Genomic DNA, 24785 nt, shown 5'->3' on the forward strand with positions numbered 1-24785 from the left:
CCATAAGCCATAAGCCATAAGCCAAATAAGCCAACTCCATGCACTTCACTCCATCAAGACCCCAAACAGATATGAAAGTTTGGGGCCGAAAAGAAAAGTGTTTGGCATGCCGCACAGTCGGAATAAAAATGCAAACAAACACTCACGGACACATTTAAGATTAGGTTTGTTATGTATGCCAAACAATTACCCAAACTTAAACAAATGAAAAGCACACCATTTTCGGGCTTAGAAAGTAAACAGATAAAGTTGCAAATGGCTTTCTGATGGTTTATTGACTTTTTAAAAAACATTTTAACTATCAACCTTATAAAAAACTGTAATAAAAATAAAATGAATTTAAAATCGAACACAACTTTTTTGCATTTTAGTCTCTAAAAAAGTATTTAGTTTATAATGTAGTTTAATATTTTATAATCCTAACACCTTTTATCTAAAACCATAGCGTCTCAAACAGAATGTTAGGTCATTATTCAGATAAGGGGCTCAGCTTCTGACAAGTTTTATTAACATGGAATCTTGTGATAAAGATCTCATTTAACTGGCTTAAAAACATTATATTTTTTTATAGCTAACAAACGAAGGTAGAACTCACTTTTCAAATATGGATATGGCCCTACAACAACTTTAGAGTAACTACCTTATAGGGAATATACACAGAAAGGAAAGGCAAACGAATAAAATCAGCATAATTTTAGTTGGCAAGTCAGAAATATTAAAAATGCCAAACAGGTCGCAACTTTTTCTTATGTATTTTTTTGGCTGATTGATTTGTTGCCTGTCGTCTTGGCCACTCCACCCACGGCTCCGTTATTTGGGTGTGGGTGTTGGCCATAAAGCGATGGAACGCCCCGCAGATCTCACCTAGATTCGCTGCGCTCTCCTTTTATTTTGTGTTTTATTTTATACTTTTTGGCCCGGCCAATTTGAGGCCTCTGTTTGCCAAGTTGCTCCGCTCGTGTTTTATTGTTTACCGGGCTCTCTAGCTGCCTGTTGTTTACCCATCGTCAGCTGCTGTTTGATTTGCAACAATAATTTTTGTTTACGGTTTATGGTGCCCCTGCGAACGTGGATTGTTATTATTTAGATGATTACGCATTTTATAGTCACAAAACGGTCAACGTTTGCGTGATATGCGTTTCGTATTAATTATGAATTATTATTCCCTCTACTTGGCCACTTTAATTTTTGTTTTTTTTGTTTGTTTTTTTTTTGGTAATTTTTGATGGCTTTTTGAGAGGGTTTGTTGTGAAATTGATTGGGCAAGCGTTAAAGTAGTCCAATGTCGATTACGAGGGCATTTTTAATTAGGGTATAGTTTATGTGTTCACAGCTTGAGGGAATGTTTACTTTATTTAATATAGCGCTTGCGGTCAACTTTAATTGTGGAGATTTTTAAATTCAAAAAATACGTTTTGTAAACTTAGCATATTTTAGTGGAACTTGCCATGGTTATGTATTCAAATAAATCATTATATTTATGTTATATTTCAAAAAGTTCCACTTAAAACTTTACTATAGATCCGCCCCTGTTTCGGCCAAACTATCGAACCCCAAATTGTTACCTAATTATAGTGCTTGTCTGGCTCTAAAAAGCCGGGTTATCTAATGACTTTTTTCCGTGCGTTCTAACTGTTTGCATTTCATTTCATTTCGCTATTGTCTTGGCAATGTTTTCTGTGTTTTGCAACCACTAATTGCTAATAAATTGTGCGCAGTTATAATCTGTGGAAACGGGCCCTGTTTCGACCCCCTGGCCACCCCCTTACACTATCTGTTCCGCCCCTGTCGACTAATCTTAACACGCTGATCGACGAATGGCGCCAACTGACAATGAAATTGACAGTCAAATAAATATAAGTCTAGTAAAAAGCTTGCACTTAAAAAAATATCTTCTAAATTGTAGAAGGAAAGAGCTATTTTGAAGTCGTATTTACGTATTTAAATATATTTATTTAATTTATTAAGATTTGTCGTAATTTCTTAGGATAAGTTTATAAAAATAAGAATATTATTAAACTACTAAATTTATAGCAACATTATTTTTTTTTGGGTGTACGCACATGTCTTTTGTTAATTATTTTTATGATTTATTTCGAAGATTTTACATTTTTTGCTTATCAGGAAATGGAAACCAGAGGAGCGTGTAACGAAACGAAAAGTTAAACACACTTGATAATTTTAATTGAATTCGCTGCTGTTAAATTTATTAAGAACCTAAGAGAAATGAAATCAAGTCAAATCGAATTGAATTGAATTGAATCGAATCGAATAAGCTTCCAGATGTCGGCGGCGATCGTTCTCCGCTCGGTTCATTGACTTTTCCACGCCTTGGGCGACTGTTTGAGTGGCGGCGCAGATTGAGAACGCCGCACTAAATGTGAGATATAAAGTCAAGGTCGGGCTGTTCTGTTTTCCGCTGATAAGGCAAAGGCAGCCAAGTGTCGCGATAAGAAAAACCAAACATGAGCCGGCAGCAATGCGCAGAGAAAAGCCATAAAGCAGAGCAATCAACAAACACATTTATAAAGACAAACAGTCAGAGGAAAGTTCCTCCATGGCTGTGGAATTCCATTCAAAAATATTGGCAATATCACTTTATTACCGATCAGAGTTTGGCCAAGAGCAGGCTTTGTTGTCCTAACAAATGCTTACTCGTTTCTTTATTTGATTGGTTCTTTTGAATTTGAATTTGATGGTATAAACAGGGCTTTTATTAACCTAATGAATATTTCTATAACTTCAACCATTGTTAGAGTAAGTTCAAAAATGTTGCTTATTTATGCAAAGCTTTTAGATGCCTTTGCCTAAAGTTGGTCAATATTTCAGGGAACAATATATAAATCGGACTTAAAGAATTCTTTGAAAATTAGTATTTTTAAGATCTATATTATATGTAATTAATTTTTCAAATGATTTAGAAATTAAATTAAGTTACTTTGTTTAATTCTTTTAATCTTATGGTTCATAAAAACAACTGTAAATTGTGTCATCCAAAAAATATGTCTCAAAATTATTTATGATGGAAAACTTCGTCAGACGGCGTTATAAATTTTGTTTTTGCCCTGGCAACTTTTGCATATTTTTCGTAAACATTCATAAATAGTCTAATGATGTTGCTTTGACTGCTGACTCCATTAATCAAAGCTTGTCACTCAGTCATTCACCCATTCAGCCGGCATTCATTCACTGCTTTTTTGCTGGCGGATGTATCTTGTATCTCTGGGTGTTCAACTTTATCTTAAGGTTTGTTTGGCACTCTCGCAATTTTTTTGTTGGCTTTTTTTGAGGGCGATTCCATGGCGCTCAAGAAAAGTTTTTGCCGGATTCATGGCTCGAGGGTTTTTCCAGTGAACCATTTGAAACGAAACCGCAATCAATCTGGCAATTAAATGATGTAGGAAATTATTAATGAGTTTCTAGGTAAATCCTCTCAACGATATGAAATAATGTTTGATTTCTTCAATTGCAGATTTAATTGGAATGGCATCATCCCCGAACAATGCGGCGCCGCCTGTTTTATGGAGGGCGAGACGCAAAATTGGTAAGTTCCCCGCACAATTTGACTAACATTTTTCCAGCCAAAGCAATCAACACTGTTTTGGGTCATTAAATTATGGCCGGATTTATGTGTTGAATTTAAAGTCAAAACGCGCCGAGGTTCAATGCCATTTTTGCATGTCTAATTTTTCATTATCCTGCTTTCGAAAAATGTTAGGATGGGATTAAAAGCCGTCTTTGTGTTTGCCCCATCAAATATTAACGAGACAAGGCAAGATGTTAAGTAGCGTAAAATTGAAACTTTGCATTCAAAGGCGGGCTTATGAATTTTTGAAAAGCCTTAGCAAATCTGCAATTAGTAAATGTATTTTGGAACGACACCGAAATCAATGGCAAATCGGATTTGCATTTGCAGGGCTGATGAGTTAGTTGGGGTCAAGTGGGGCTTTTGGGTAATAGTTACCCAAACTTCTGCCTGACTGAATACAATCACAAAAAGTTTTAATTAATTTTAAACAAACGGCCAAACAAACAGCGGGCCGGCCAAACAAACAAAGCCAACCGACAGAACTAGAGAACTTTGCACAATTTATGGTCGTTGTCGCGTGGCTCCCACGCCCCTTTTACCCGCCCCGCCCCTCTCCGCCTGCTCCCTGGTACAGTGGATCCACGAGTGGCGGATTCTGTTTGCGTTTGTAATGGTAACAAGAAGCAGCAGAGAGGACTTCTTTGCACGCTTTGTCAACACTTTTCAGGAAGCGAAAGTCGCTGATGTCGCCGCTGTCACGCTCCATGTGGTTTATAGGGACTCCTTTTTATTCACACACACACAAATACACACATTCTGGGTTGCCGTCATTTCCGTTTCCGTTTCCACAAAAAAAACACTGGCAAACAAAGGCCAAAACAAAATGAGTGAAAAGCTAACTGAATTAAATAGAGTAAAATAACAAAGGGAGAAGTTGGGGGCTTGCAAAAATGCTGACACCCTTTCAACGATGTGTTCATAGTTATAGAAGCATAATTTAAAAAAAAATTAAGCTTGGCTTAAAAAGACCTAAAATCGATTGGGGAATACTGAAAGTGAACTAGTAACACAAGAATCACCAAGTTCTAAAAATGAATATAAATTGTTGGGAAAGTGTAAAAATCATTAGCATTAACATATTTTACGTTCCCCTAAAAGAAAAGTAGTTTGAAAAATAAAAAAAAAATATTTACATCTGCTGAAATACATTTCTTACTTTATAAAAGAAAATTTAAAAATAAAAGTTTATTTTTGTGAACCCACTAGCTTGCATAAATTAATGAGGTTTTTGTAGATAAACTAAATTTAAAGTGAGTACCATTTTTTCCCGGCTTTATTTTGAGTTTGCGTTTACTTTACTTTGTTTTGATTCGCGGTTCACTCAACTCCAGCTCCGATAGCCGGCAAATTGGCATTGAGTAAAAGTTTCAGTCCAATATCGTAACGTTTGAGTGCGAAGGGGCAGAAGCTTTTTTTCGCGGAGTCAAAGCTGCGGCGAAGTTTATCGAAAGTTTATCTTAAGCTCAAAGCCGGTTCTTTTGGCCAACTGACTGAGTGCACACAGATACGCAATATGTCTGTATTTGTGGGCCTTATGTCCAACTAACGGTGCATTTTTCGTAAATACAATTCAAATCGATTCGCATCGGTTTTTGAGTCATGTCGCATAATTGGTTTTGTTCTTTGGGCGGAATAATTTCAAACAGCTGTTGTCTCTGTTCGACTTGATATCGTCAGGGAATCCAGAGAAAGGAACAAGTTTAATTAACTTCCACTGCAGACAACAAATGCCTTTGTTGCCTTTTCGGATGGCTTTGTTTTGCTGGTTCTCTTAATCTCCTTAATTAATTTGAGCTCACTCGTGCTTATCTGCCATATAGAATGACATAAGAATGTTGGATAATATAACAACTTCCTTTTAAAACCAAAATCGTAAGATTGCAGACGAGATCTTAAAATTCAAAGTATAATCATAATATTGAGAATAAAAAAAAATTAATGGCGTTATTATCCACATACTTTTTAGTTTAAAAGGTTTATATTTATGTTTAGTTTGTTGACTTACATTTCGATTTTATGATTTTGGCTCCAATTTATTATACAAGTTTTTAAATTGTTTATTTTATAAGAACTATTCTTTTAATAAAACCGCATTCATTTTTTATAGTGTAGAAAATATACATTATGATAAGAACATATTTTTAATGGAATTATAATAAAAAAACACTGTTTAGGAATATTAAAGCCAAACAATCTTTACGAGGAAATTTTAATTTGTATAATTTAACTTTATTTTATGGCTATTTAAGAACTGCAACATTTCGCTTCTGTTCGGTTTTTTAGGTTTTCGCCATCGATTCATTATTCTATCTGCAGGCGGCGGCAATCAATTACGGCCATGGTCGCATGGCGTTAACAGCGAAAAAAAATAATATAAAAAGTCACACATTTCCCAGGTCACAGAACACAGATACAATTTGTTTTCGCTGATAAGAAAATCTGAAAAAAGGAAAAACGTAGCGCTATCAACAAGTTGAATGCGAATGTCAGAGCAAAGGGAATAAACGATAAACGAGAGGAAGGAGAGCGAGAAACCCAACAAGGGGAGAAAGAGGGAAATCCAAAAGTTCAGGAGCGAGCTAAACTAAAAACGGCAAATGTAAATAAAAAGCAAAAAACAAAGAAAACCACTCAGATTTTACACTCATACTAGCAGGCGTGTTGAGTGACTTGGCTTTGTTTATTTTAGGCGAATTCGCCGCGTTCGCTTCTCGCCGAGTATCCGGCAGCTACGTTCACCGTTCGCTTTTCGCTTTAGTATCGCTCAGATATTCAAAGCGTTCGGTTCGCTCGAAAAAGAGAACGCGCGACAAAAGCGGCCCGAAAATAAATTACATTTAAATACTGCCCCACTGGCAGCCCAGAAAAATAGGAAATCGATCTGAAAACCATATATAAAAATCGGGCAGAGTTTTGTGCGCGTGTGTGTGTGTTAAGAGAAAACCCCGAGGAAAACCCAAAATAAAAAGTACAAAATTAATCATTTTGAGATGAGCCAATGAAACGTTTTTTATACGCGATCAACGGTCGCGTGCTCAATTCGCGTGTGTGTGTGCGTGCCTGTGTGTCGCCAAGGTGTGAAAATATACACATATGCACAAGTATATATATATATATATATATCAAATGATACAACAAAAAAGTATCCATATACACAACTGCATAATAGCGGTGCCACAATTAACGCAAGCCAAATAAAAGGCGTAAATTTAAGCAGAGCAATTTGAATTTCTAGATCGTCCGCTAAGTGGCTGAGTAAACCAAATGGATTTTGTGATCAAACGTTTAATTTTTTTCGCCGAGTTTCGCAGAGTATCTTGAAGATAGAAAAAAAGATGCATTTTATTCTTTGCAGCTGATCAGCGGCTCTCTCTCTCTCTCTCGTATTACCATGGCCAGTGTTGCCAGCTTCGTATTATCTTGTCCTAGTGTGCTTATCGCCATGTGTGTGTGTATGTGATTTTCGCTATTTTTTTTGTTTATTATTTGATATTGTTGCGGCGAATTTGCAAAGCGTCCAAGCGTGCAAAAAAAAAAAAAATTAAAACGTTACCCTCAACAAAATTTAAACAATTTTAGAGGTTCCATTTATACAGTTATTTGACTGTGCTCGTTAGCAGTCTCTATTTTGTGCGGTTTCTCCAAAAATTAAAAGACCTTTTTATCGTTCTTTAGAATTTTAATATTTAAAAGCAATTTCAGGTCTGCCATTAAATTTTTATTGTTCTTTCTTTAAGTTTTTAGAATTGTTATTAAAATATAATATGTATTTAATTTTAATACAATATGAAAACTAAAGTTAATTTGACTTAAAAAAATGTTAAAAACTATTATTTTTAAGAACCATACATTTTTTGCTTCTTTTATTAAATTATTATCTTTATTTATGGTTCATAATATTGTTTGCAGTTGGCATATTAGATTTGTGTTGGTCAGTTGAGTTTTATAATGTTTTTTGGCTGATACTGCGCGTTTTCTGGCCACTGAGATAAAGAACGAAGGAGAGAGAGAGAGAGAGAGAGAGAGGAGAGTGCGCAGTTTTATAGGCGATAAGCTGTCTGGGCAGCCCTTTTCCCCCCTTTCCATTTCCTTTCCCCCCTCACCGGTAGACAGGTGCGTTCACTGAGTTCAATTCGCTTTTGTTGTCACTTTGCTTTTATTGTGGTTCTTCTCGCTCTTTTTATGAAGAGAACAATACACATATGTTTTCCCCTGTAATTGTGTGGGTGCTCGGTGAGTTTAGTCATTAAAGTCTTTTGCCTCTAGTTGTTGTTTTTGCTGTAACGGAAGTGGCTTTGTCGCTCTTAAGTAGTTGATGTCTTTTTTTCGGCGGTTTTTGTAGCTTTGTGGTTTTGACTTACGAAGTTAATGAAAATCTTAAAAAAAAGGTACGATTTGGTTTTACGATTTTTAAGTTGTAATGAAATTTAAAGATTTAACACAGGAACAAAAATTCTGCTTAAGCAGGGTTCCAAAACGTTTGAAAAACATCCTGGTTAAAAGAAGTAAAGTCATTTTTACGATTAAAAAGTTTATAAGATAAGTTAAAAGATTGAATTTTATATCTTTTTGTTTTTTTAAGCCAAATCCGTGCTTTTTATTCTATAACTTTTTATTCAAAATGAACCAAAACAAACATGTTTTAGATAAACCCTAAAGTGAATACAACTTTTGTACCCAGAAACCGAATCAATGCTAACCAGCTGCACACACACGCAGACAGATCTCAGTATCCATTTCCCCTCCGGTGCTCCGCGTTTCCCACACGACTTTGGTGTTTATGATTGTTATTATCATAAGGAATTACCATTGTTATCCGGCTAAATCTAGTAATCCAGTCATTACTCACTCACGCGTTGGCCCTCTCGCTCGCACTCGCAGCAACCTTATCAATGGGAGACCGACTCGTGCTTTTGATGCTGATAACACGCCTTGACTTGGCCTACCTGTTTCGTTGCAGCTATGGCCTATCAGTCACTTTGACATAATGCCGTCACTTGGCCGAAATAATCATTTACTGGTCATTGTTATTGACCATTCGGGGGAGTTCCCTGATGGAAAACTGGCGACATCTTATGAAACATTTCACTCCAGATTGTGCAATTAAAGATAAAAAACTATATATTAAAATTCCAAAGAATTCTATTCTATAAATAGATCGTTTATTTAATTCCCTTTGAAAAATAATGAATATACACCTCTCAATCAAACGTTAAACATAAAAGCAGTGAAATCTTCAAAGGTAAACTGATTAAATATGATTTATAAGCTTTGTTAAATAATTACACAATTTTTCATTCAACCACTTGGTATTAAAAAATTTAAATATCAAACAATAGCTTTTGAACTCTTTATGTGATTCCCCCGAAATTTTAATAATCTGTTAACTCTGAATAAATTATAATGACCACCATAAAGACGTCATGTTATAGCACTTCCCAGAATAGTCGGTCCCCGATGCTTTTCTTCCAAAGATATTAAGCTCACTTTGGGCTCGATGGTTTATTATGAACTTTTTGCTCTGACCTAACGAATACCCTTTCAATATCAAGTTTTTTAATGGCGTTTCTTTGACGCACTTGCGACCAGTTATCCATGATTATACAAGCCACTGAGTGTGTGTGCGGATATAGAGTATATGATACAATATCAAGTAGTCGACGTGCTGTCCAAATGGGTTCTCTTCTCCCTCCTTATATAGAAAAGGAGAGAAGGGGGCGGTGAAATTGACCCAATATATGTGTATTATAAAAGATCTCAAGCTGATTGCAATGGCAAAAGTTGCACACATATATGGTAATTACGCCCGGATTATTATGGCCAAATGCAGAAGGTGGTCCATGGAGGTTGTTAGCTGGTTTGGCCTGGCTCTTGGCTTGGTTTGCTGACTGCATGTGACTGGCTTCCTGCTGCCCACATTTGGTCGGATTGGGCCCAGCTCGTTGGAGGCCTTCTTCAATGTGGGTTAACCGTTCTTGGAGGAATTCCAATAAAATTGAACAAAAGAATCGGAAAGTTACTTTTATTCCTCCTACGTTTGTCGATGCTTTATTAGTGAATTGTTATTGGAAATCAATAAATTTTGTATGGTTGGGCAAATGTCAGTTTTATTTCATGTTTAAAATAAATAACTGAATTTAATTTTAAACTTACCCAATTATATTCAACATAAGTTATGAAAATGCCAATTTATGAACTTTTTCATTATCTTTAAAGTTTCTCTTTGTCTTATTTAATATATGAATATATTTATTTTGCATCTGCAAATTAGTAAAGTTGATTGGTCATTCCACCAACTTCTAAATTTCTTCTTAGTTAATACTAATACAACAATTTAATAGTATTAAATATTTATGGAAGATATGCTTACATTGAGAAACTTATGCAAATTCCTTCTCGCACAAAAGATAAAACCGAATTGCTTTCTTTTTCTTTAAAATTCGCTTAAATTATTAAAATCAATAAATGCATTCAACTTGTATGTATGTACAAGCCAATATCTTGATACGAAGAGTTCTTTATGGACATTTTATGTTTATTTATCGCTTCTTCGCTGAGTCTTTGAACCTTTACTTGGCTCGCTTATTGTTTGACACCTTTTGTTGTTCGATTCATTTAATTTTCCATATGGTTGTTGCCGTCCGGACTTTTGTTTTGTTTAATTTTTATTGAAAGTTGTTGCCTTTTATCGGGGAATGGGAATGCCAAACAGCTGTTTTACTTATTCTTCGAGTGTTGCCCGAATCTGGCACGTGTCAGCTGGATGAATTCTAGTTGTATCTTCGCTGTTGATCTTGCGGATTTTTTTTTTATTTTCTTTTATTCGCTTCGTGTGGCTGTGGATTTATTTAATTTGCATCTCGTTTATGGTTCGTCAAAGGCGCTGAGCTGCGGCGGGGTTTTTCGGGAGGTAGTTTGCTTGCCAAACTCGTTTAAAACCCCCAAATTCAAATCATGTGCAGTATTTTCAAATTAATTATTTAAATATTCAAATGCCTTCGTTCTTTCGATGGCGAAATTCAAATTCTTTTTGGCTGATTGATAAAAAAGAGTGTTTTGTTTTGATGTATCTGAGAAATGCATTGTCATGGTATACAATTCAATAAGAATATGTGTGATTTAATCGGCTGACATTGGGTTGAATAAATTAATTTTATGTTTGGAAAGGTTGAAAATGTAATTAGCTCATTCGGAGCGATTGCATGCTATTAAGTCTTTACAACAATGCTGAGTATTGAAAAAAGTTCTCAGTTCCATGGCAACAAATGTTTAATCCATTTACCATGCGGAAATTCCGCAAAGCATTGCTTTAATTTCTTTAATTGTATGCTTATTTTCTCTTGTTCCTTATTTATATCGCTCAAATGATAAAAAATCATGGGACTATGACGGGTAAAAGATTTTATTTTATCTTACACAATCCCGCAACTCGTAAAATGTCGAAAATATTGCTCGACTTTTGTCTACAAAAGAATTTCACTCGTACTTCTGTTTATACATATGCGCATATATAGCTCATTCGCAGTTCGATGCCTCAAGGCTAGACCTCAAAACATATGTAAACATATTCAGCAAGAGTTTTTCCACATTTGACAGCATTTTCTATTAATTAATGTGAGTCAGTCAAATGCATTTTACTGCTTCTCAGAAAAGAAATTTCCGATAGCGGAGCACGGAAAATGTGTTTTTTGGGAAACCCATTTGGAATTGACTCACTTCACAGGCATTTCCTCTGCGAGGGGGTGTGTGTGTGCTTGCGTCACAATTCGATGGACAACAGAAAATGTGTGCCAATTGAACGATTTAAAATTCGTATATATACGCTTGTGTATATAAAATACGATCGGTGGAATCGAGGCAGCTGCCCACATACGCCATCTGTAGGAAAAGGGTGCGAAGGTAAGAGGCTGAGCAGTCGTCATTCTTGGGCTCTCTCGAAAGTACACTTAAAAATATAAAAAACAATTTGTATATTAAGATATATAAAAATAATTCCCAAGGAATTTAACATTTTTAAGACCTTACTAATAGATACATTTTTAGGCAATTTTAATAACGTGAATATATCATACTAGGGATCTTAGAATATTTTATTTTTTTATCAGTTATATATATTTACTCAAATCAATAGTTTTTTTTCTGTGTAGATTGAACACCGCTCTCTTTGCGAATTCGCCGCAGAGTGAGACGCGCAGCTTTGGCTCATTTCCCCCACGCTTATCACGGTATTTTCTGTGTCTCCCCTTCTCTCTATTTCTCACTGTCTCTTTCTCCACCAATCTGCCCTCCCTTTCCAAGTCCAACTAAAAGAAGAAAAATCTTTTTCGCAGCATTGTAATTAATATGCTTTATTAACGTATATTTTTTCGCTTTACTGCAATTAATCTTCGTTTTGTTTATACAAATCAAACAGATTTAATTAATTTATATCAAGGCATAGCAGCGCTCTCTCTCTTCTATTTGTTTTGTTTACCTATGTATGTTTTTGTTTGCCTTTATTTTGTTTTCGTACCGAGAGTGCTGGTGCTGGTGGAAAATTTTCCAACGCTCAGTAAGTGTATGAAATTAAAATTGATTCTAAAATCGCTTAATAGGGGGGTATATCACTGCAGGTGCGGTTGGCGTTGGCGCCAGATTAAATGCTTTTGTTGTTCTAGGCAATTGCATTTTCCCCGTTTGTATCTATTTTTTAATTCGCCTTTTTTTTTAATTACCCAAAGGGGTAATTTGCAATTGTTGTCCGACCGCAGATCTAGGGGGTTGGGGTTTGTGGTCGGCAGTCAGCCCTTTAAACTCGTTGGAAATCGTAGTAGAAATTAAACAGCCACAAATGAGATTGTCTAACGTGCAGCAGGCAAGAAACCAGTTCAATTTAGATTACTCAATTAAATGGTGGGAAAAGGTGATATTTTGCACAGGGAGATACAAATATGTTAAATAATTATAATTATTATTAAAATTATTATCAATTTAATTTAAATTAACATTTCAAAATTTTACATTTTTATCAATTAAAATGTAGACATTGAGAAAAATGTACATTTTATGTTATAGCATGTAATTCTAAAATGAATGTTTATGGTTTATTAACTGCCTTTCGCCTGTCAAAAACATTTGCCAACGAAAGTACAAAAGCATATTCAAATGAACAGAAATTATTTATGATTTTATTACCCTTATCAGGAAAGACGTCAACATCATTCGCCAACTTGGAAACTTCAAAAGAACCTTTCCACCGTTGTCAGCTGTTCAGTCAGCTTGCAAAGAGCTTACATTGAATATCTTTTTAAATATCTAAATTTCCAAGAAATCGCGGTTTTGCCAATTTGTGCTTTTGCCGTTCCTGTTTCTGTTTACTTATTAATGTGCAATGTCGTGCAATATTTCGATTATTGTATACCTTTTTGTTTCTGCGGACCGCCCAAGGCTCAGACATACCCGGAATCGTCTTACAGTTTATGCTGCTGATGGGTAAATAACCAAGTCAATCCAAGCTGGTATTGACTTGCCGTTCTGGCTCGAAATTAATATCCAAGACACACACTCTTGTCGGTGTTTATTTTAAGATGGTTTCGGGGAACTAGGGAATCGAACCTACCAAAGAGTTGAAACTGAAAAAGTTCCTTTGAAACTGTTGACCCAACTGATATTGATCCTCCTTAACCGATTCAATTTACGATTTGTGGCCCAAACCAAACAAACAAGCTTAACCAATATATTCCGAAACTTTTCCAGTCTCTGGACTCCCCGCACTAAATCAACAAAATATCAAATAGATATCGTATATATTTGTTTGGATTATGGTAACGGAGCATCGAGCACAGGCGATTCCGTATTATTTATTTGCTTGGCTTATTTCCTTGAATTGGACACCGTGACAATTCCAAAATTCGTTTGTAAAAAAGTTTCCGTTAATGAATAATATTTGTAAAGATATTTGTATTTATTTTCGGTGTCATTCTCGGACATTGCCAGATCAAAGTCAAGCGATATTTGCGAGTTAGCAAATATTGTCGCAGACGCTACGTAATGTCTGATCAGCGGCTAATTAACACTTGATTAACACGATGGGACATCTGTCAAAATATGGATCAAAAAGAAAAGAAATACATTATTTTTATCGAAAGGGGACATATGAATTGGCCTGGGTTCAGGTTGTGTTTTAAGGGCAAAGGGATATAATATTTGCCCCAGCCTAAGGTGTGCTAAATGATGAGTGGGTGAAAAACAAATACATATCTTAAGGCGTAGTACATTTTAAATGGACACATTTGCGACTTAAATAAATACAATTTTCTTAAATTCCTATCACTTGGCGCTTTTGATATCTGACACTGTTTCCAGCCCATACTTAGCCAAATTATCTTTTGGCCCAGAACTTACCTTACCCACTCACAAACATTTGGCCTCCGTTTCTAGACACTCGCCAGCTGGCAAACGTTCAAAATTTGGCCAACAAAATTTCCATTTCAAAATTAATTACTTAGCTGCAGATAAAAATCTTTCTAAATAATAAAAAAGGCAGATAACCACTTTTGAAATTTATTTCGACTGTATTCAACATTGTTGCACATTTTAATGGCTATTTGAAAGGCGAGAGAAGATCGTGTGCGAGTTGATTAGATTTTCACACGTTGGTGAAAAAGTGTTTCGGGCATTTTTCACATATTGCTAATTGTTGGATTCGATTTATGTAGCGTGATTTTTATTCTCTTTTGATTGATATTGACGTCAATTTTGTTCGAATCAATGACGTTTATATTCTGGAACTCGTTGGTCATATTGCGAATCATTCATACACTTGAGCAATAAACAATTTGTCGCCAATGACACAAATCTATTCGCTGCATGACTAATTCCAACTCATATTTTTGTTTACCTGGGTAATTAGTATATTATTTTTCTTGCGTTTTTCAATGATGATTGTATTTGGCAGATTTTTATTGACAGCTCGTTCGGTTTTTGTTTTCGAAAATGGCTTCAACCTTTAACGGTCCGTTCACATCTGCTGATGGGTCCTGATGTCTTCGGTTGTGCTTGGGTTGATTGCACGCGCTGATGGCCAGCAAAGTCAGTAGGACGTCGAGAATTGGCCAAAAGTGCTACAGCGGTCAAGGAAAATCATAGAGAGTTTCCTGGGAAAATTGCTTTAAATGTGTTTAGGTTTCAGTAAATCGAATCCAGTGCAAGGTGGAAATAGTTTTAAAATAGTGGCTGCTTTTCTTTTAGTTCTTTACCACGTTAGATTTCTTAAGCCTGAAAACCAATTAAAAATATTACTTTGGAATATCTGAAGTATTAACTTGTTTGCCTACATAGATATACAATTCTTTGTAAATAGCTTATTTTTTACCAATAAAATTCGCATATACAAATACATATATTATCATTATAAAGACCTCAGACATATTGCGTATACGCCATGTTCTATAATTAAAAATATTAATTTTTTTCGCTAATTGGACTGCGAACGCATTCACTCTTATGCTTTACTAAATCGTGTCCATAATTATTGCCGTTAATTGAGAAATTATTTTCCCATGATTATTTTTCTGGATCAGTGTTTTTGCAGCATCTGTAACTATTAAATTGCGATTTATGACTCATTTATACTGCAAAAATAGCAAAAAATTAGCAATTAATTTGACAGATTAATTAAAAATCTTCGCTCCATGCCGAGGAAGTTGATTGCCGAAGTGGGGGTGCAGATGGAGTGTGGGAGTTGCCGGGTGTGCGTGAGTGTGTGTCCAATCAGCCGGTTAATTGAACTGCACCCAGCCAAGCTCACACACTCGTACACACAATAAGCACACACTCCTCGAACGCAAATGCAATTGAGGAGGGGCATTGAAACGAATACCAAAGAGGATGTCGAGATTCGAACACCACAGCGTGGCACACACTTTAAATATTATATATATTAAATATTAATATTTTAGTGATGTTTGAAAAAATCAAATTTAATATTAAAGAGGTTTGGCTCAGTCAGACGTATAGAAGTATAACACACAAACTGATATATTATAATATTTTTTAAACAAATTTCCTTTATTTTATTAAATATGTAAAAATAAACCAATTTCAAGGGTTTGAAAATAAATTACTTTTGCTTGATAGCATAAATATTAATTATACACCCATTGTTGCCAAATTCTGGCCCGATTTTTAATACCTTTTGGCAGGGCATGAGGACGGCTCCTCGCTGGCGACTCGCTATGAAATGAAGGCGGGACGGGACCTGGTCCAAGAGTCAGTCACAGAAATTGCTTTAGCTGGCGTCACTGTGTTGTTGTTGGGCAGCAATTATAAGTGCAACAACAACGGCAACGGCAGCAACAATAGCTGCTACAAAACATATTATTTTCTTGTTATTGTCTTGGAGCTGGCAGCACTCTGAAAGTCGGAATGAATGAACGACTGAGCGAGTGAATGAATGAGTATTTGAAAAAAGTCGAAAGAAATGACACGATAATCAAATGGCAACGGCAACGGCAACTCCTGATAGTCTTTGACTTTTGCAAAACACTCTTAGCTCGGTGCGTCAATTTTACGTTTAGTTTCTTTTTACTTTTCCATGGCTGTTTTGTCTTTCTCCGTTGCTGTTTCTGTTTCAGTTTCAGTTTCTGTCCCATTGACGCGCGAGGGGTTCATTGACTGTTTTGTTGATTTTTATGGTCGGATTGCTGGAAAATCTAATGTATGTGCATGGAATCAACTCGCATTTAGTGGAATCGAAAGCAGCAACACCAGCTGCCCGGGGTTAATGTTGCTGGTGGGGTTAATGTTGCTGATGTTATTGCTGTTGTTGCTCGCGAGTCTCGGAAATCGTGTTCGATTTGCAACGTTGCTGCTGCTATTCTCCCATGTCGGTTGCCACACGTTCAATTGTTCTTAATTTGTCAATTTCTATGTAAAAGCTCTTTTGCCAATTTTTTGTTGCTCTTGAATTTTTTAATATCGTGTTTTATAAATGCGTTATTTTAATTATGCACTTCTTTTTAATTATTGTGAAACCCTAATTAATAATCCTTATGTTTTGTGAACCATTCTCAGCGTCTGCGAATTTTGTGATTACTTTTCCTTCACCTTTCCAAGAAAATAGTTTTCAGCACCATTTCCCTTTGGTTCTGTGAAATTAAACGTGTTCCTTTTTCTTGGAAACAACCTGTGAAACGGTCACTTTCTGGAAACCAGTTGAGCTCGACTAAAGGGTTCCTTGGAAAAGTAAAATTCTATGAAGCTCCAAAATAAAATTAAAATTACAACGAAATTCAATATGCCATCGCCATCACATACGGATGTGTATTTTTGCAGCAGCAACTATAATTGCTATTGTTACTACTGCTGTTGTTACAGCTGCTTTGTGTTTATTTGCATCTGTGGCAACTGTTATTTTGGTTACCTGTGTGTTTTCATTTCGTGTCTCAAAATACCGTGGTTGATGCAGATTGTGTGTTGGCTGTGCGGTTTTATCACAGTTGCTCCTGTTGAAGTTGAAGTTGCGTTTAATTGCTGGCAAAAAGTGGGTCCAAAGACAGTTTTAAGACCTCTCGGGTTGGCCAAGTCAAGTCTTCTTCAGGTGCATCCACTTGCTGCCTCTTTGGGTGCAAGGATGCATGCGTTTGCAAGTGCTTGTGCTTTTGCCGCATAGTATGCAACGTTTGCTGTGTTGGCCAAAAGTGCAGAAAGCAGGCATCAGAAAGCAGCCAACAGAATGCAGCAGGCCAGAAGACCTCCAGTAGCAGCAGAGCAGCAGCAGTCTCCACTTTATCTTCTGGCCTTGACTGGCACAAAACTATTTTGTCTTAATTAGAGCTGCCAACGCTTTTGCCGCTTCTACGAGTTTTCCGACTTTTCCCCTTGACGTCATGCAAATGCAACAGCAGCAGCAACAACCAGATTTTCCCAGTGGTCTACCCTTGTTGTTTCGGCTAATTTTAGCCGACAAACAAAAGCATTGAACTCGCTTTGTTTCCTCCTCCATCGCAAGTTGGTAAATGTCCACGCCGAAAATAGAGTGTTTACTTAGCTCTACCAACTTGACTAATTGACAGTCACCAAAAAAAGAAGTCCAGCCAAAAAAAACGACCAACGGACATCAAACCTTTCAGTCGATTTGACTTTTTCTTTGTGGGTGGGTGTGTTCTAGTCCCATTCATAATTTTTCTGGGTTCGAGTGTATCTAATAAAATTTATTTTCTACTTTTTTATTGTCAGGTAATTTAATTAATGATTGTGCAGTTGAAATTGTTCAAATATTTGCTCATTGAGTGCGTGGCTGGAAACAGGCAAAGTGATAGGCGAACTTTCAAGTTGTGCAAACCGTAGATAACGGTGGTGTGCTATAAGGAAGTGCTGTGATGGAAGATTAGGTGTGTAGCTATAAGAGATCTTTTAAAAATGACATGGTTTTCATTGAATACAATGACTTAGTCTAAACAATAGAAATTTTCAGTAGTAGCTTTCATTCCATTTACAAAAATTTAATTAATATGAATATCATATTTAGCCAGACACCGAACAAAACAAATCCCAAAGCAGCCTAGGTATATCCCAAAATCCCCATGGCGTATACTTGATTTTCCTTCTATTTTTCTTTTTCTTGCCTTCTGACTGCTTGGCAGATGAAAATAGTTTAATCAAAATCTGAAATGGAGCATTTAAATTCTTGGCAAAGCTTTGACTTCCTGCTGCATGGCGAAGCACGCAGAGATTGTCCACCTCCCCTCACGACCTTTTTGGTCACCCAACCCCGTCCCTTTCGATAGACAAACAAACAAACTAATTTCGCCCCGCTTAGTCATGCTGCACCATGTTGGACTGGACATGGCTCTGGGAATTCGGTAGTGGCTTTTGGCCAAGCGGGGAGTGAAGTGGAGTGAAATGAAGTGAAGTGGTAGAGGAATTGGGAGCGGTGTCCCCAAACCGAACATTCCGGCGACAAGCGCAATCAGCGCAATAACACTGGAGCACAAGCAGAAGAACAAGGCAGTCTCTGGCAGCCTCCGACTGTTTGACCTTCATTGAGGGCTGCACAGAGAGAAATATTGGTGATTCAATTATAAAGTTTGGGGGCAAAATCTTTATTACCTTTCTCAATTTAAATCCAACGCTATAAATTTATTTATTTAATAGCTGTGTTTTAAGAAACCAAATTTATTAGTTAATAAGAATTCAAAATAGTTTTCAACTTGCTTTTTTTTTTATATAATAAATATTTATAAAAAAAAAATTATAAAAATTAACCCAGTATTGACTGTTCCTATGGTATTTTCTTCCTGTGTAGCGCTAGCTTGGGGATGAACCTGGATGTGGTCGTTTGAATAGTCAGAGCACGTTTGTCATTGGTAATATCGAGCATGTCATAATGATAACTCAAATAAACGGGGCGAACATATGGGAAGGAGGCGAAGATGCAAAGAGGCAAATGTTTGTTTATAATTTATTTTTAGACCAAAAGTCCTGACCTCTTCCTGCTCCTTTTCAGCGACCTCAGATATTAAACAGAGACCTGTGCAAATATTTAGCCGGCGGCTCACGTAGTTCACTTCGTGTAATTGATAAAAGAAAAGCGGAGGAAAAAGGGGAGTCAGTCTGCGAAAAAAAATTTCCTTGGGCTGTAGAGGGAAATTGAAATTAAATTCCGGAAAAAGTAGCTTTGAAGTGGTTGCGTTCAGCTAACAAATTGTCATACAGCAATCAGCAATATATTTGTATTAAAAAGTGTTACATAATCCGCTTCAGTTCTTGGGAAGAAGAAAAAGAAGTGTAATAAGTTAGCCGCAACGAGATTTATGATAGGAACTTACTGGCGACGCCTTTTGCTCGCGCATACAATTTCAATATTTCTTCATCAGGCTAACGGAGTGAAGGAGGCAAAGGCGTCTGGGGTTTCTGTGCTAGTCAGTGGAAGTAAATTGAAAATCTTGCTCAAGTAGCTGACAGCATTTTGTAGCTGGCTTCTTCTATTTTTTTCGTGTCTGTGGATGCGTTCAAATTGGAAATGCGATACGCAGCAAAAAAGCTCGGGGAGTTGGTTTGGCACGAGAGAATAGAAAGTTGCTCATACGCCCCGTGGTCGGCTGGTCTTTAATGCTTCGCTTCGCCATTAAATGCGAGTGGGAAATAAATAACACCAGCATTCGCGTCATAAAAGCTGACTTTAATTAAAGCCATTCGTTCGAACAACATGCAATTAGATTGACTCTCCTACTTTTCTCTCATCTGCCACTGGGATTACATGTGGTTTAATAAATGGCTTTGATAGCGCAGAAAATTGAGTTCCAAAATCAATAAAAAGGGGAAAATATATTTTCAATTTTAGTTCGCATCAATTAGAATTGAGCAAATGACTTCGGGGTGTTTGGTAGTGCTTTAAACTTAAAATTTGATTCTATTCAAAATAGTTTAATAAATAAATTAATTTGATGCCAATAAAATGTTTCTCGTTAAACAGTCAATAAAATTCAATGTCAATAAAAGTTGCAATTGTAAATGTATGTATTTAGAAAAACATAAAAACATTATGACATTATAACAATTCCCAGTTGCTTGCAATCAAAATGTTCGTTGTTAAATATGTTTTTAACTATTTTATTGCTATTATTGTGCATGCAAACTATTATATTTTACTGCGGCGTAATAGTGGATCCCACCACTTCTATAATATTAATGTTTTGCCATATTCGCCCCTCAGAGTTTGCCTTTTGCCGCCAGACATATGAGAATCGTTTATGGCTGCCATTTGGATAACTTTTTCCTCGCGATGACCTTGAGTCCATGCATGGCTACGCGTTACAATATGCATACGTTCGTATATGAATAAGCTGTGTATATTAAAATATTGACTGCCAATAGTAAAAGTAAGCAATAAGGCACATGTGTATGTGGTTATGTATAATACATAATGTATTTTATATCTCTGCCATAGTTTATTGTCCATTTAATTTCAATTGTTCTTGCACTAAGTTACTACTTTGGAATTCTTACATTCCCAACCTTTTATTTGCTTTTATTTTTGATAAGTTAGCAAACATGTGTGAAGCTTGAGCTCATCAAATGCGTGGGGGTGGTTTTTCTCCAATATACCCCCTTTAACTCTCTCCCACTTTCGCTGTTTAACAAACTGATAATTTAATTGGCTACACGAGCCACATGTGATAATGAGATTTATTTATTTATTCAATTTATATTGCCAAAGTACTCTCTTTCCGCTCTCTCGCTCTTTGTTTTTCGCGTTATGTGGGACAAGTAACATAATTCACAAGCAAATGCTAGAAAGAAGTATTTTTCTCTCCCGCTATTTAACCAACGCTTTGGTCAGCAACAGGTTATTGATCCAGGCCGGCAATTTGAGCATTGAGCATTGAGCGAAATGCAAATAGCATTTCGGCTCGTCCTTTTTGCTTGGTCCTCCACTAATCGACGTTTGGCTAGTTCATGACGCGCCAACGCCGCCGCCTAATGACAGCTTTTGCCGCCTTATCCCGCCCCATCCAGTTTTTCCGCCCCTCGTTGGCTTACGCCATCTTGCCCCCTCTTTGTTTGCTCTGCCACAAATACTCGGAAAAACTGGGCGAACACTGATACTCGGCGGCGGGCACACACACACACATCGATAAACGCGTAGATATATATAGTATATGGCTTTGTTATCTGTTATCTGGCCCGCCTTTTGTGTCACTATCAACGGTGTCAGCCAAATGCAGACCAAACCGAATTGAGTTTGGCACAAATGGTGCACTTGGAAAAAGCATGGCATGGAAACACATACATAATAATTTAAAAACATAAAAGCATCTTGTTTGTAAAAACTCTCATATGTCGTGAGATAAAAAAAATCAATATTTTAATTTATTGATAGCTATTAAAATTAAAAAAATAAATTCTTAATTGCTTACTGAACTAATATCATTTTCAACAAACAAATTTATATATATTAGTGAAAAAACAACTTACTATGCAGTTTTTTTTCTGTGCACATGGCGTGCGCCATTAATGAACATCGTTTGCTTATCCAGACTTACCCCCACAATGCCTTCCCCTCTGATCACAATGCCTTTACCTATGCTATTGACATAATGTAAGCCACCAAAGTCTATCTGTGCGAGAGTACTTTTTGTTTCCCATTCGTTCCCTTGCTCTCGTTGGCGTAAAAATAGTTTTTGTCATTTTGTTTTTGGTCCGCTTTCTCCTTTGGCTACCAGTTGCTAGGTGTACAAGGATAGAAATGCAAAAACGATGGCGAAAAATAAAGAGAAGCTACAACGGTGCGTATGGTTAATGGCTAGACAACGCCGCGTATGAGCAATGAGGCATATTAAATTGATCAAAGCTGGCAAAAAACAATCTATGAGCAACACAAAATTAAATAAGAACTGAGTTACAATGAAATTTATTGGAAACCATCTACGATTGATTTGTTGTGAGCTTTGTGGCTATCATGAACCTTACAGCAAATATAAATTGATTGCATTTCTGTTATTAAGTTGATGATTAAAACTTTTACAAATGCTTTTTGCCAGTATATGTTAATATCCTTTTAGCTGTGTCAGGAAAATCAACGCTCAAGTGCGACCTTACCCGTCAGCAATTTACACACAGTTATTCTCATTGTCTATTCAAGTGCGAACAGTAGCAGAATATACATAGTTTCAATTGCAAGCTGCGCAATCCTTGCGAAGCCTTCACTTCACAGCTGCCAAACGCAGAACGATGATTTTCCATTGTTGCAGAACGCAAATTAAATCATTTCCGCTGTCAACTTTCGCTGGCCCCTGTCATGCAACAGCTGTCAAGCGAAAGGGTGGCGAAGGTTGCGTGAACGATTGAAACCAAATCGGTGGAGATCTGCTCAAATGCTCATGGCAAGTTGCAGTCACTAAATTCAATATCAAAATTGTCAAACATACATGTTTAACGTGAAGAGAGAGAGAGAAGTGTGGGAGGAGCTGCGAGATAGGATAGGATTTGGAAAAGCGGATGAAATGTGGGATGATTGGGGGCAGACTATGAGTGGATTGGTTGCCAAAAGCAAACTCAGTTCAGTGTCAGCTCAATGCAGTTGAGTCGACTGTGGGAGTGTAGTTTTTATGATTTACGGAGTGTAAAAAAGTACATAAACTTTGAAAGGAGTCTTTGAGGACAATAAAATATTGTACCAAATTAAAAAAAAAACACAGTGTCTTCTTTCCATATCAAGATAGAGATGTTTGTACTGTTAAGCAATATATTTGAAATTTGCTTAACTTTTTTTTCACACACATTTTGAATTATAAGAACCTGCTGTTATCACAACCAAAGCCTGGATAAGAATTCTTTTTGCCAACAAATTAAATTGAAATCCAAAGAGCCTTTTCAATTACTTAATTAATACCTTCTCGCAATTAAAATCTGCTTGACCGCAAGCCACAACAATCCTTTCAGAACATTCCCATCCATTTATCCTTTTCAATACCCACTCTCAACGCGTTTTCTTGTCATTGTTTGCTTTTGGCTTTTGAGTATTGTTGACGTTTCAGCGATGGCAGGCGCTTTGGTCATGTTGATTTTACTTAACAGACTTTTTACTATGGCCTACGTGTGCAGCTCCCCAGTCTCTCTTCTCCCACCCCCGCTCGAATTCCCAGCGACATTTTGGAGTCTTGTTTGTTCATCAATTGGCGGCCTGTCTGACGCCCCGCTCCCCTTGTCTCGGCCAGTTGACTGTTGGCGACCCCAAAAGCGTTAATTGAATTGCCTCTCTCGACAGCGCAGAGCTTTAAAAACTGTCAGGAAAATAAGATAAACTGAAGTGGTAGTCGGAAAACTCTCGAGTTACTCTGCGGCATAGTTGGGGCCAAAAACTTTGAGTCTGCAAAGTTTGGTTGAGCACGTGTACTCGGGCCATGCATAAACATATTTATTCAAAACAAAACTCCAACAGGTCCTGATGAAAGTTTCATCCTCTCGCTAACTGAATAATTGACAAAATAAATAAGTTATTATGAAAGTGAAACAGAGTGAAAACAAAGAGACGAGCGTTCGCAACCAAAGTGTGCAATATAATCGAAAATTGGACAATTTCAATTGGCTGACATCCTGCGGCCGTTTGGCGGCAGTAAAATCAACAAAATTGATTCCACAACCTCAACAACAACAGCAGCCAAAAAATACAATTTACGTTACGCGGCTGAATTGCTCAAGTTTGACAAAATTCAGTTCATTAAAACGGAGGGTTTAACATTCGCATTGCTGGCGGGCCCCATGGGCCAAGCGGCAAGTATGTGTCGATTTCGTGGTTGTCGCTACAAAAACAAGAACAAAAACAGCAAGCAACAACAACAACAGCAGCAGCAACAGCAGCAGCAACAACAACAGCAACAACAGCCAGCAACACCCACCAACAGTCCTCAGATTCAGCATCATTCTGAGATAATACCAGCAACAACAGGTGAGAGAGTGGCAAAGGCAAAAGTTTTGGTCATGTCTCGAATTTGCATAAATATTTTGTCACACAAACTTCAGAACATACAAAGCAAGAAAACTCCAAGATACCAAAGAACCAAAAGAACAACAGTGCTTATTTCATACCCAAAAGCTCTTTCCTTTTTCCCCATTCAACTTCCGCTTTTCCACTTTTCCGCCTTTACAGCTATCCAACATCGATCCGCCTGGCAGCAAAAAAAGTTCTCTTTTGCACATTTGCCAACTTTCAATTTGCATTTGGCTGCACTCAAAAGCAACAATGCCATTTACACACTGGTTCATATATGCAAGCGAGTCTATGCAGATATATGGTATTGTATGCGGCATCATACTCTTTAAATTGGGGTCTTTTAAAATGCTTATTGAATCTGTTTCCAAAATTTTTAAAGAAATGAGTCTAAGAAATATTTTAAGTTTAAATTTTCTCGCTCTTCTGTGTTTAACTTGACTATTCTTATTTACTTTAAAATCAGGTATAATTATCAAAAAGCTCAAGGCTAAACTTTGACGTGTATAAAATATAAAAAACCAAACGTATGTCATCCCCAAAGAGTATTAAATTTGCTATCATATCTCAGGCAACTCTTGATCCTTGCCTTTTCCTGCTAAAAGTAAAATTCCATTACAAATGTTGTATAAAAATTTGCCATTCGCCTGGCTCAGAAGCGGTGGGCGGAAGGAGATTGGGGGGCAAAAGTAGGTTGAGGGGCCATATGAATGTCTTACATAA

At 36.8% G+C, this 24785-nt stretch overlaps 1 protein-coding gene across 3 annotated transcripts in view; it reads left to right on the forward strand.

The window, feature by feature from the left end:
* Nucleotides 1–24785, forward strand: part of LOC108149324 (dual 3',5'-cyclic-AMP and -GMP phosphodiesterase 11) — a 42782-nt gene that overhangs the window by 3583 nt on the left and 14414 nt on the right. Inside the window, exons 1-2 of one of the 3 annotated variants that reach the window (XM_017276785.2) lie at nt 6344–6664; nt 23514–24020. In XM_017276785.2, coding sequence (XP_017132274.1) covers nt 23834–24020 — 187 coding nt within the window. In that variant the 5' untranslated portion in view covers nt 6344–6664; nt 23514–23833. Of the gene's footprint in view, nt 1–3472; nt 3545–6343; nt 6665–23513; nt 24021–24785 lie in introns of those variants that run through there. The other 2 variants (XM_017276786.2, XM_017276788.2) reach the window with 2 other exon arrangements.

This window comes from Drosophila elegans, unplaced genomic scaffold (assembly GCF_018152505.1).
Source record: "Drosophila elegans isolate 14027-0461.03 unplaced genomic scaffold, ASM1815250v1 contig_814, whole genome shotgun sequence".
Lineage (NCBI taxonomy): Eukaryota > Metazoa > Arthropoda > Insecta > Diptera > Drosophilidae > Drosophila > Drosophila elegans.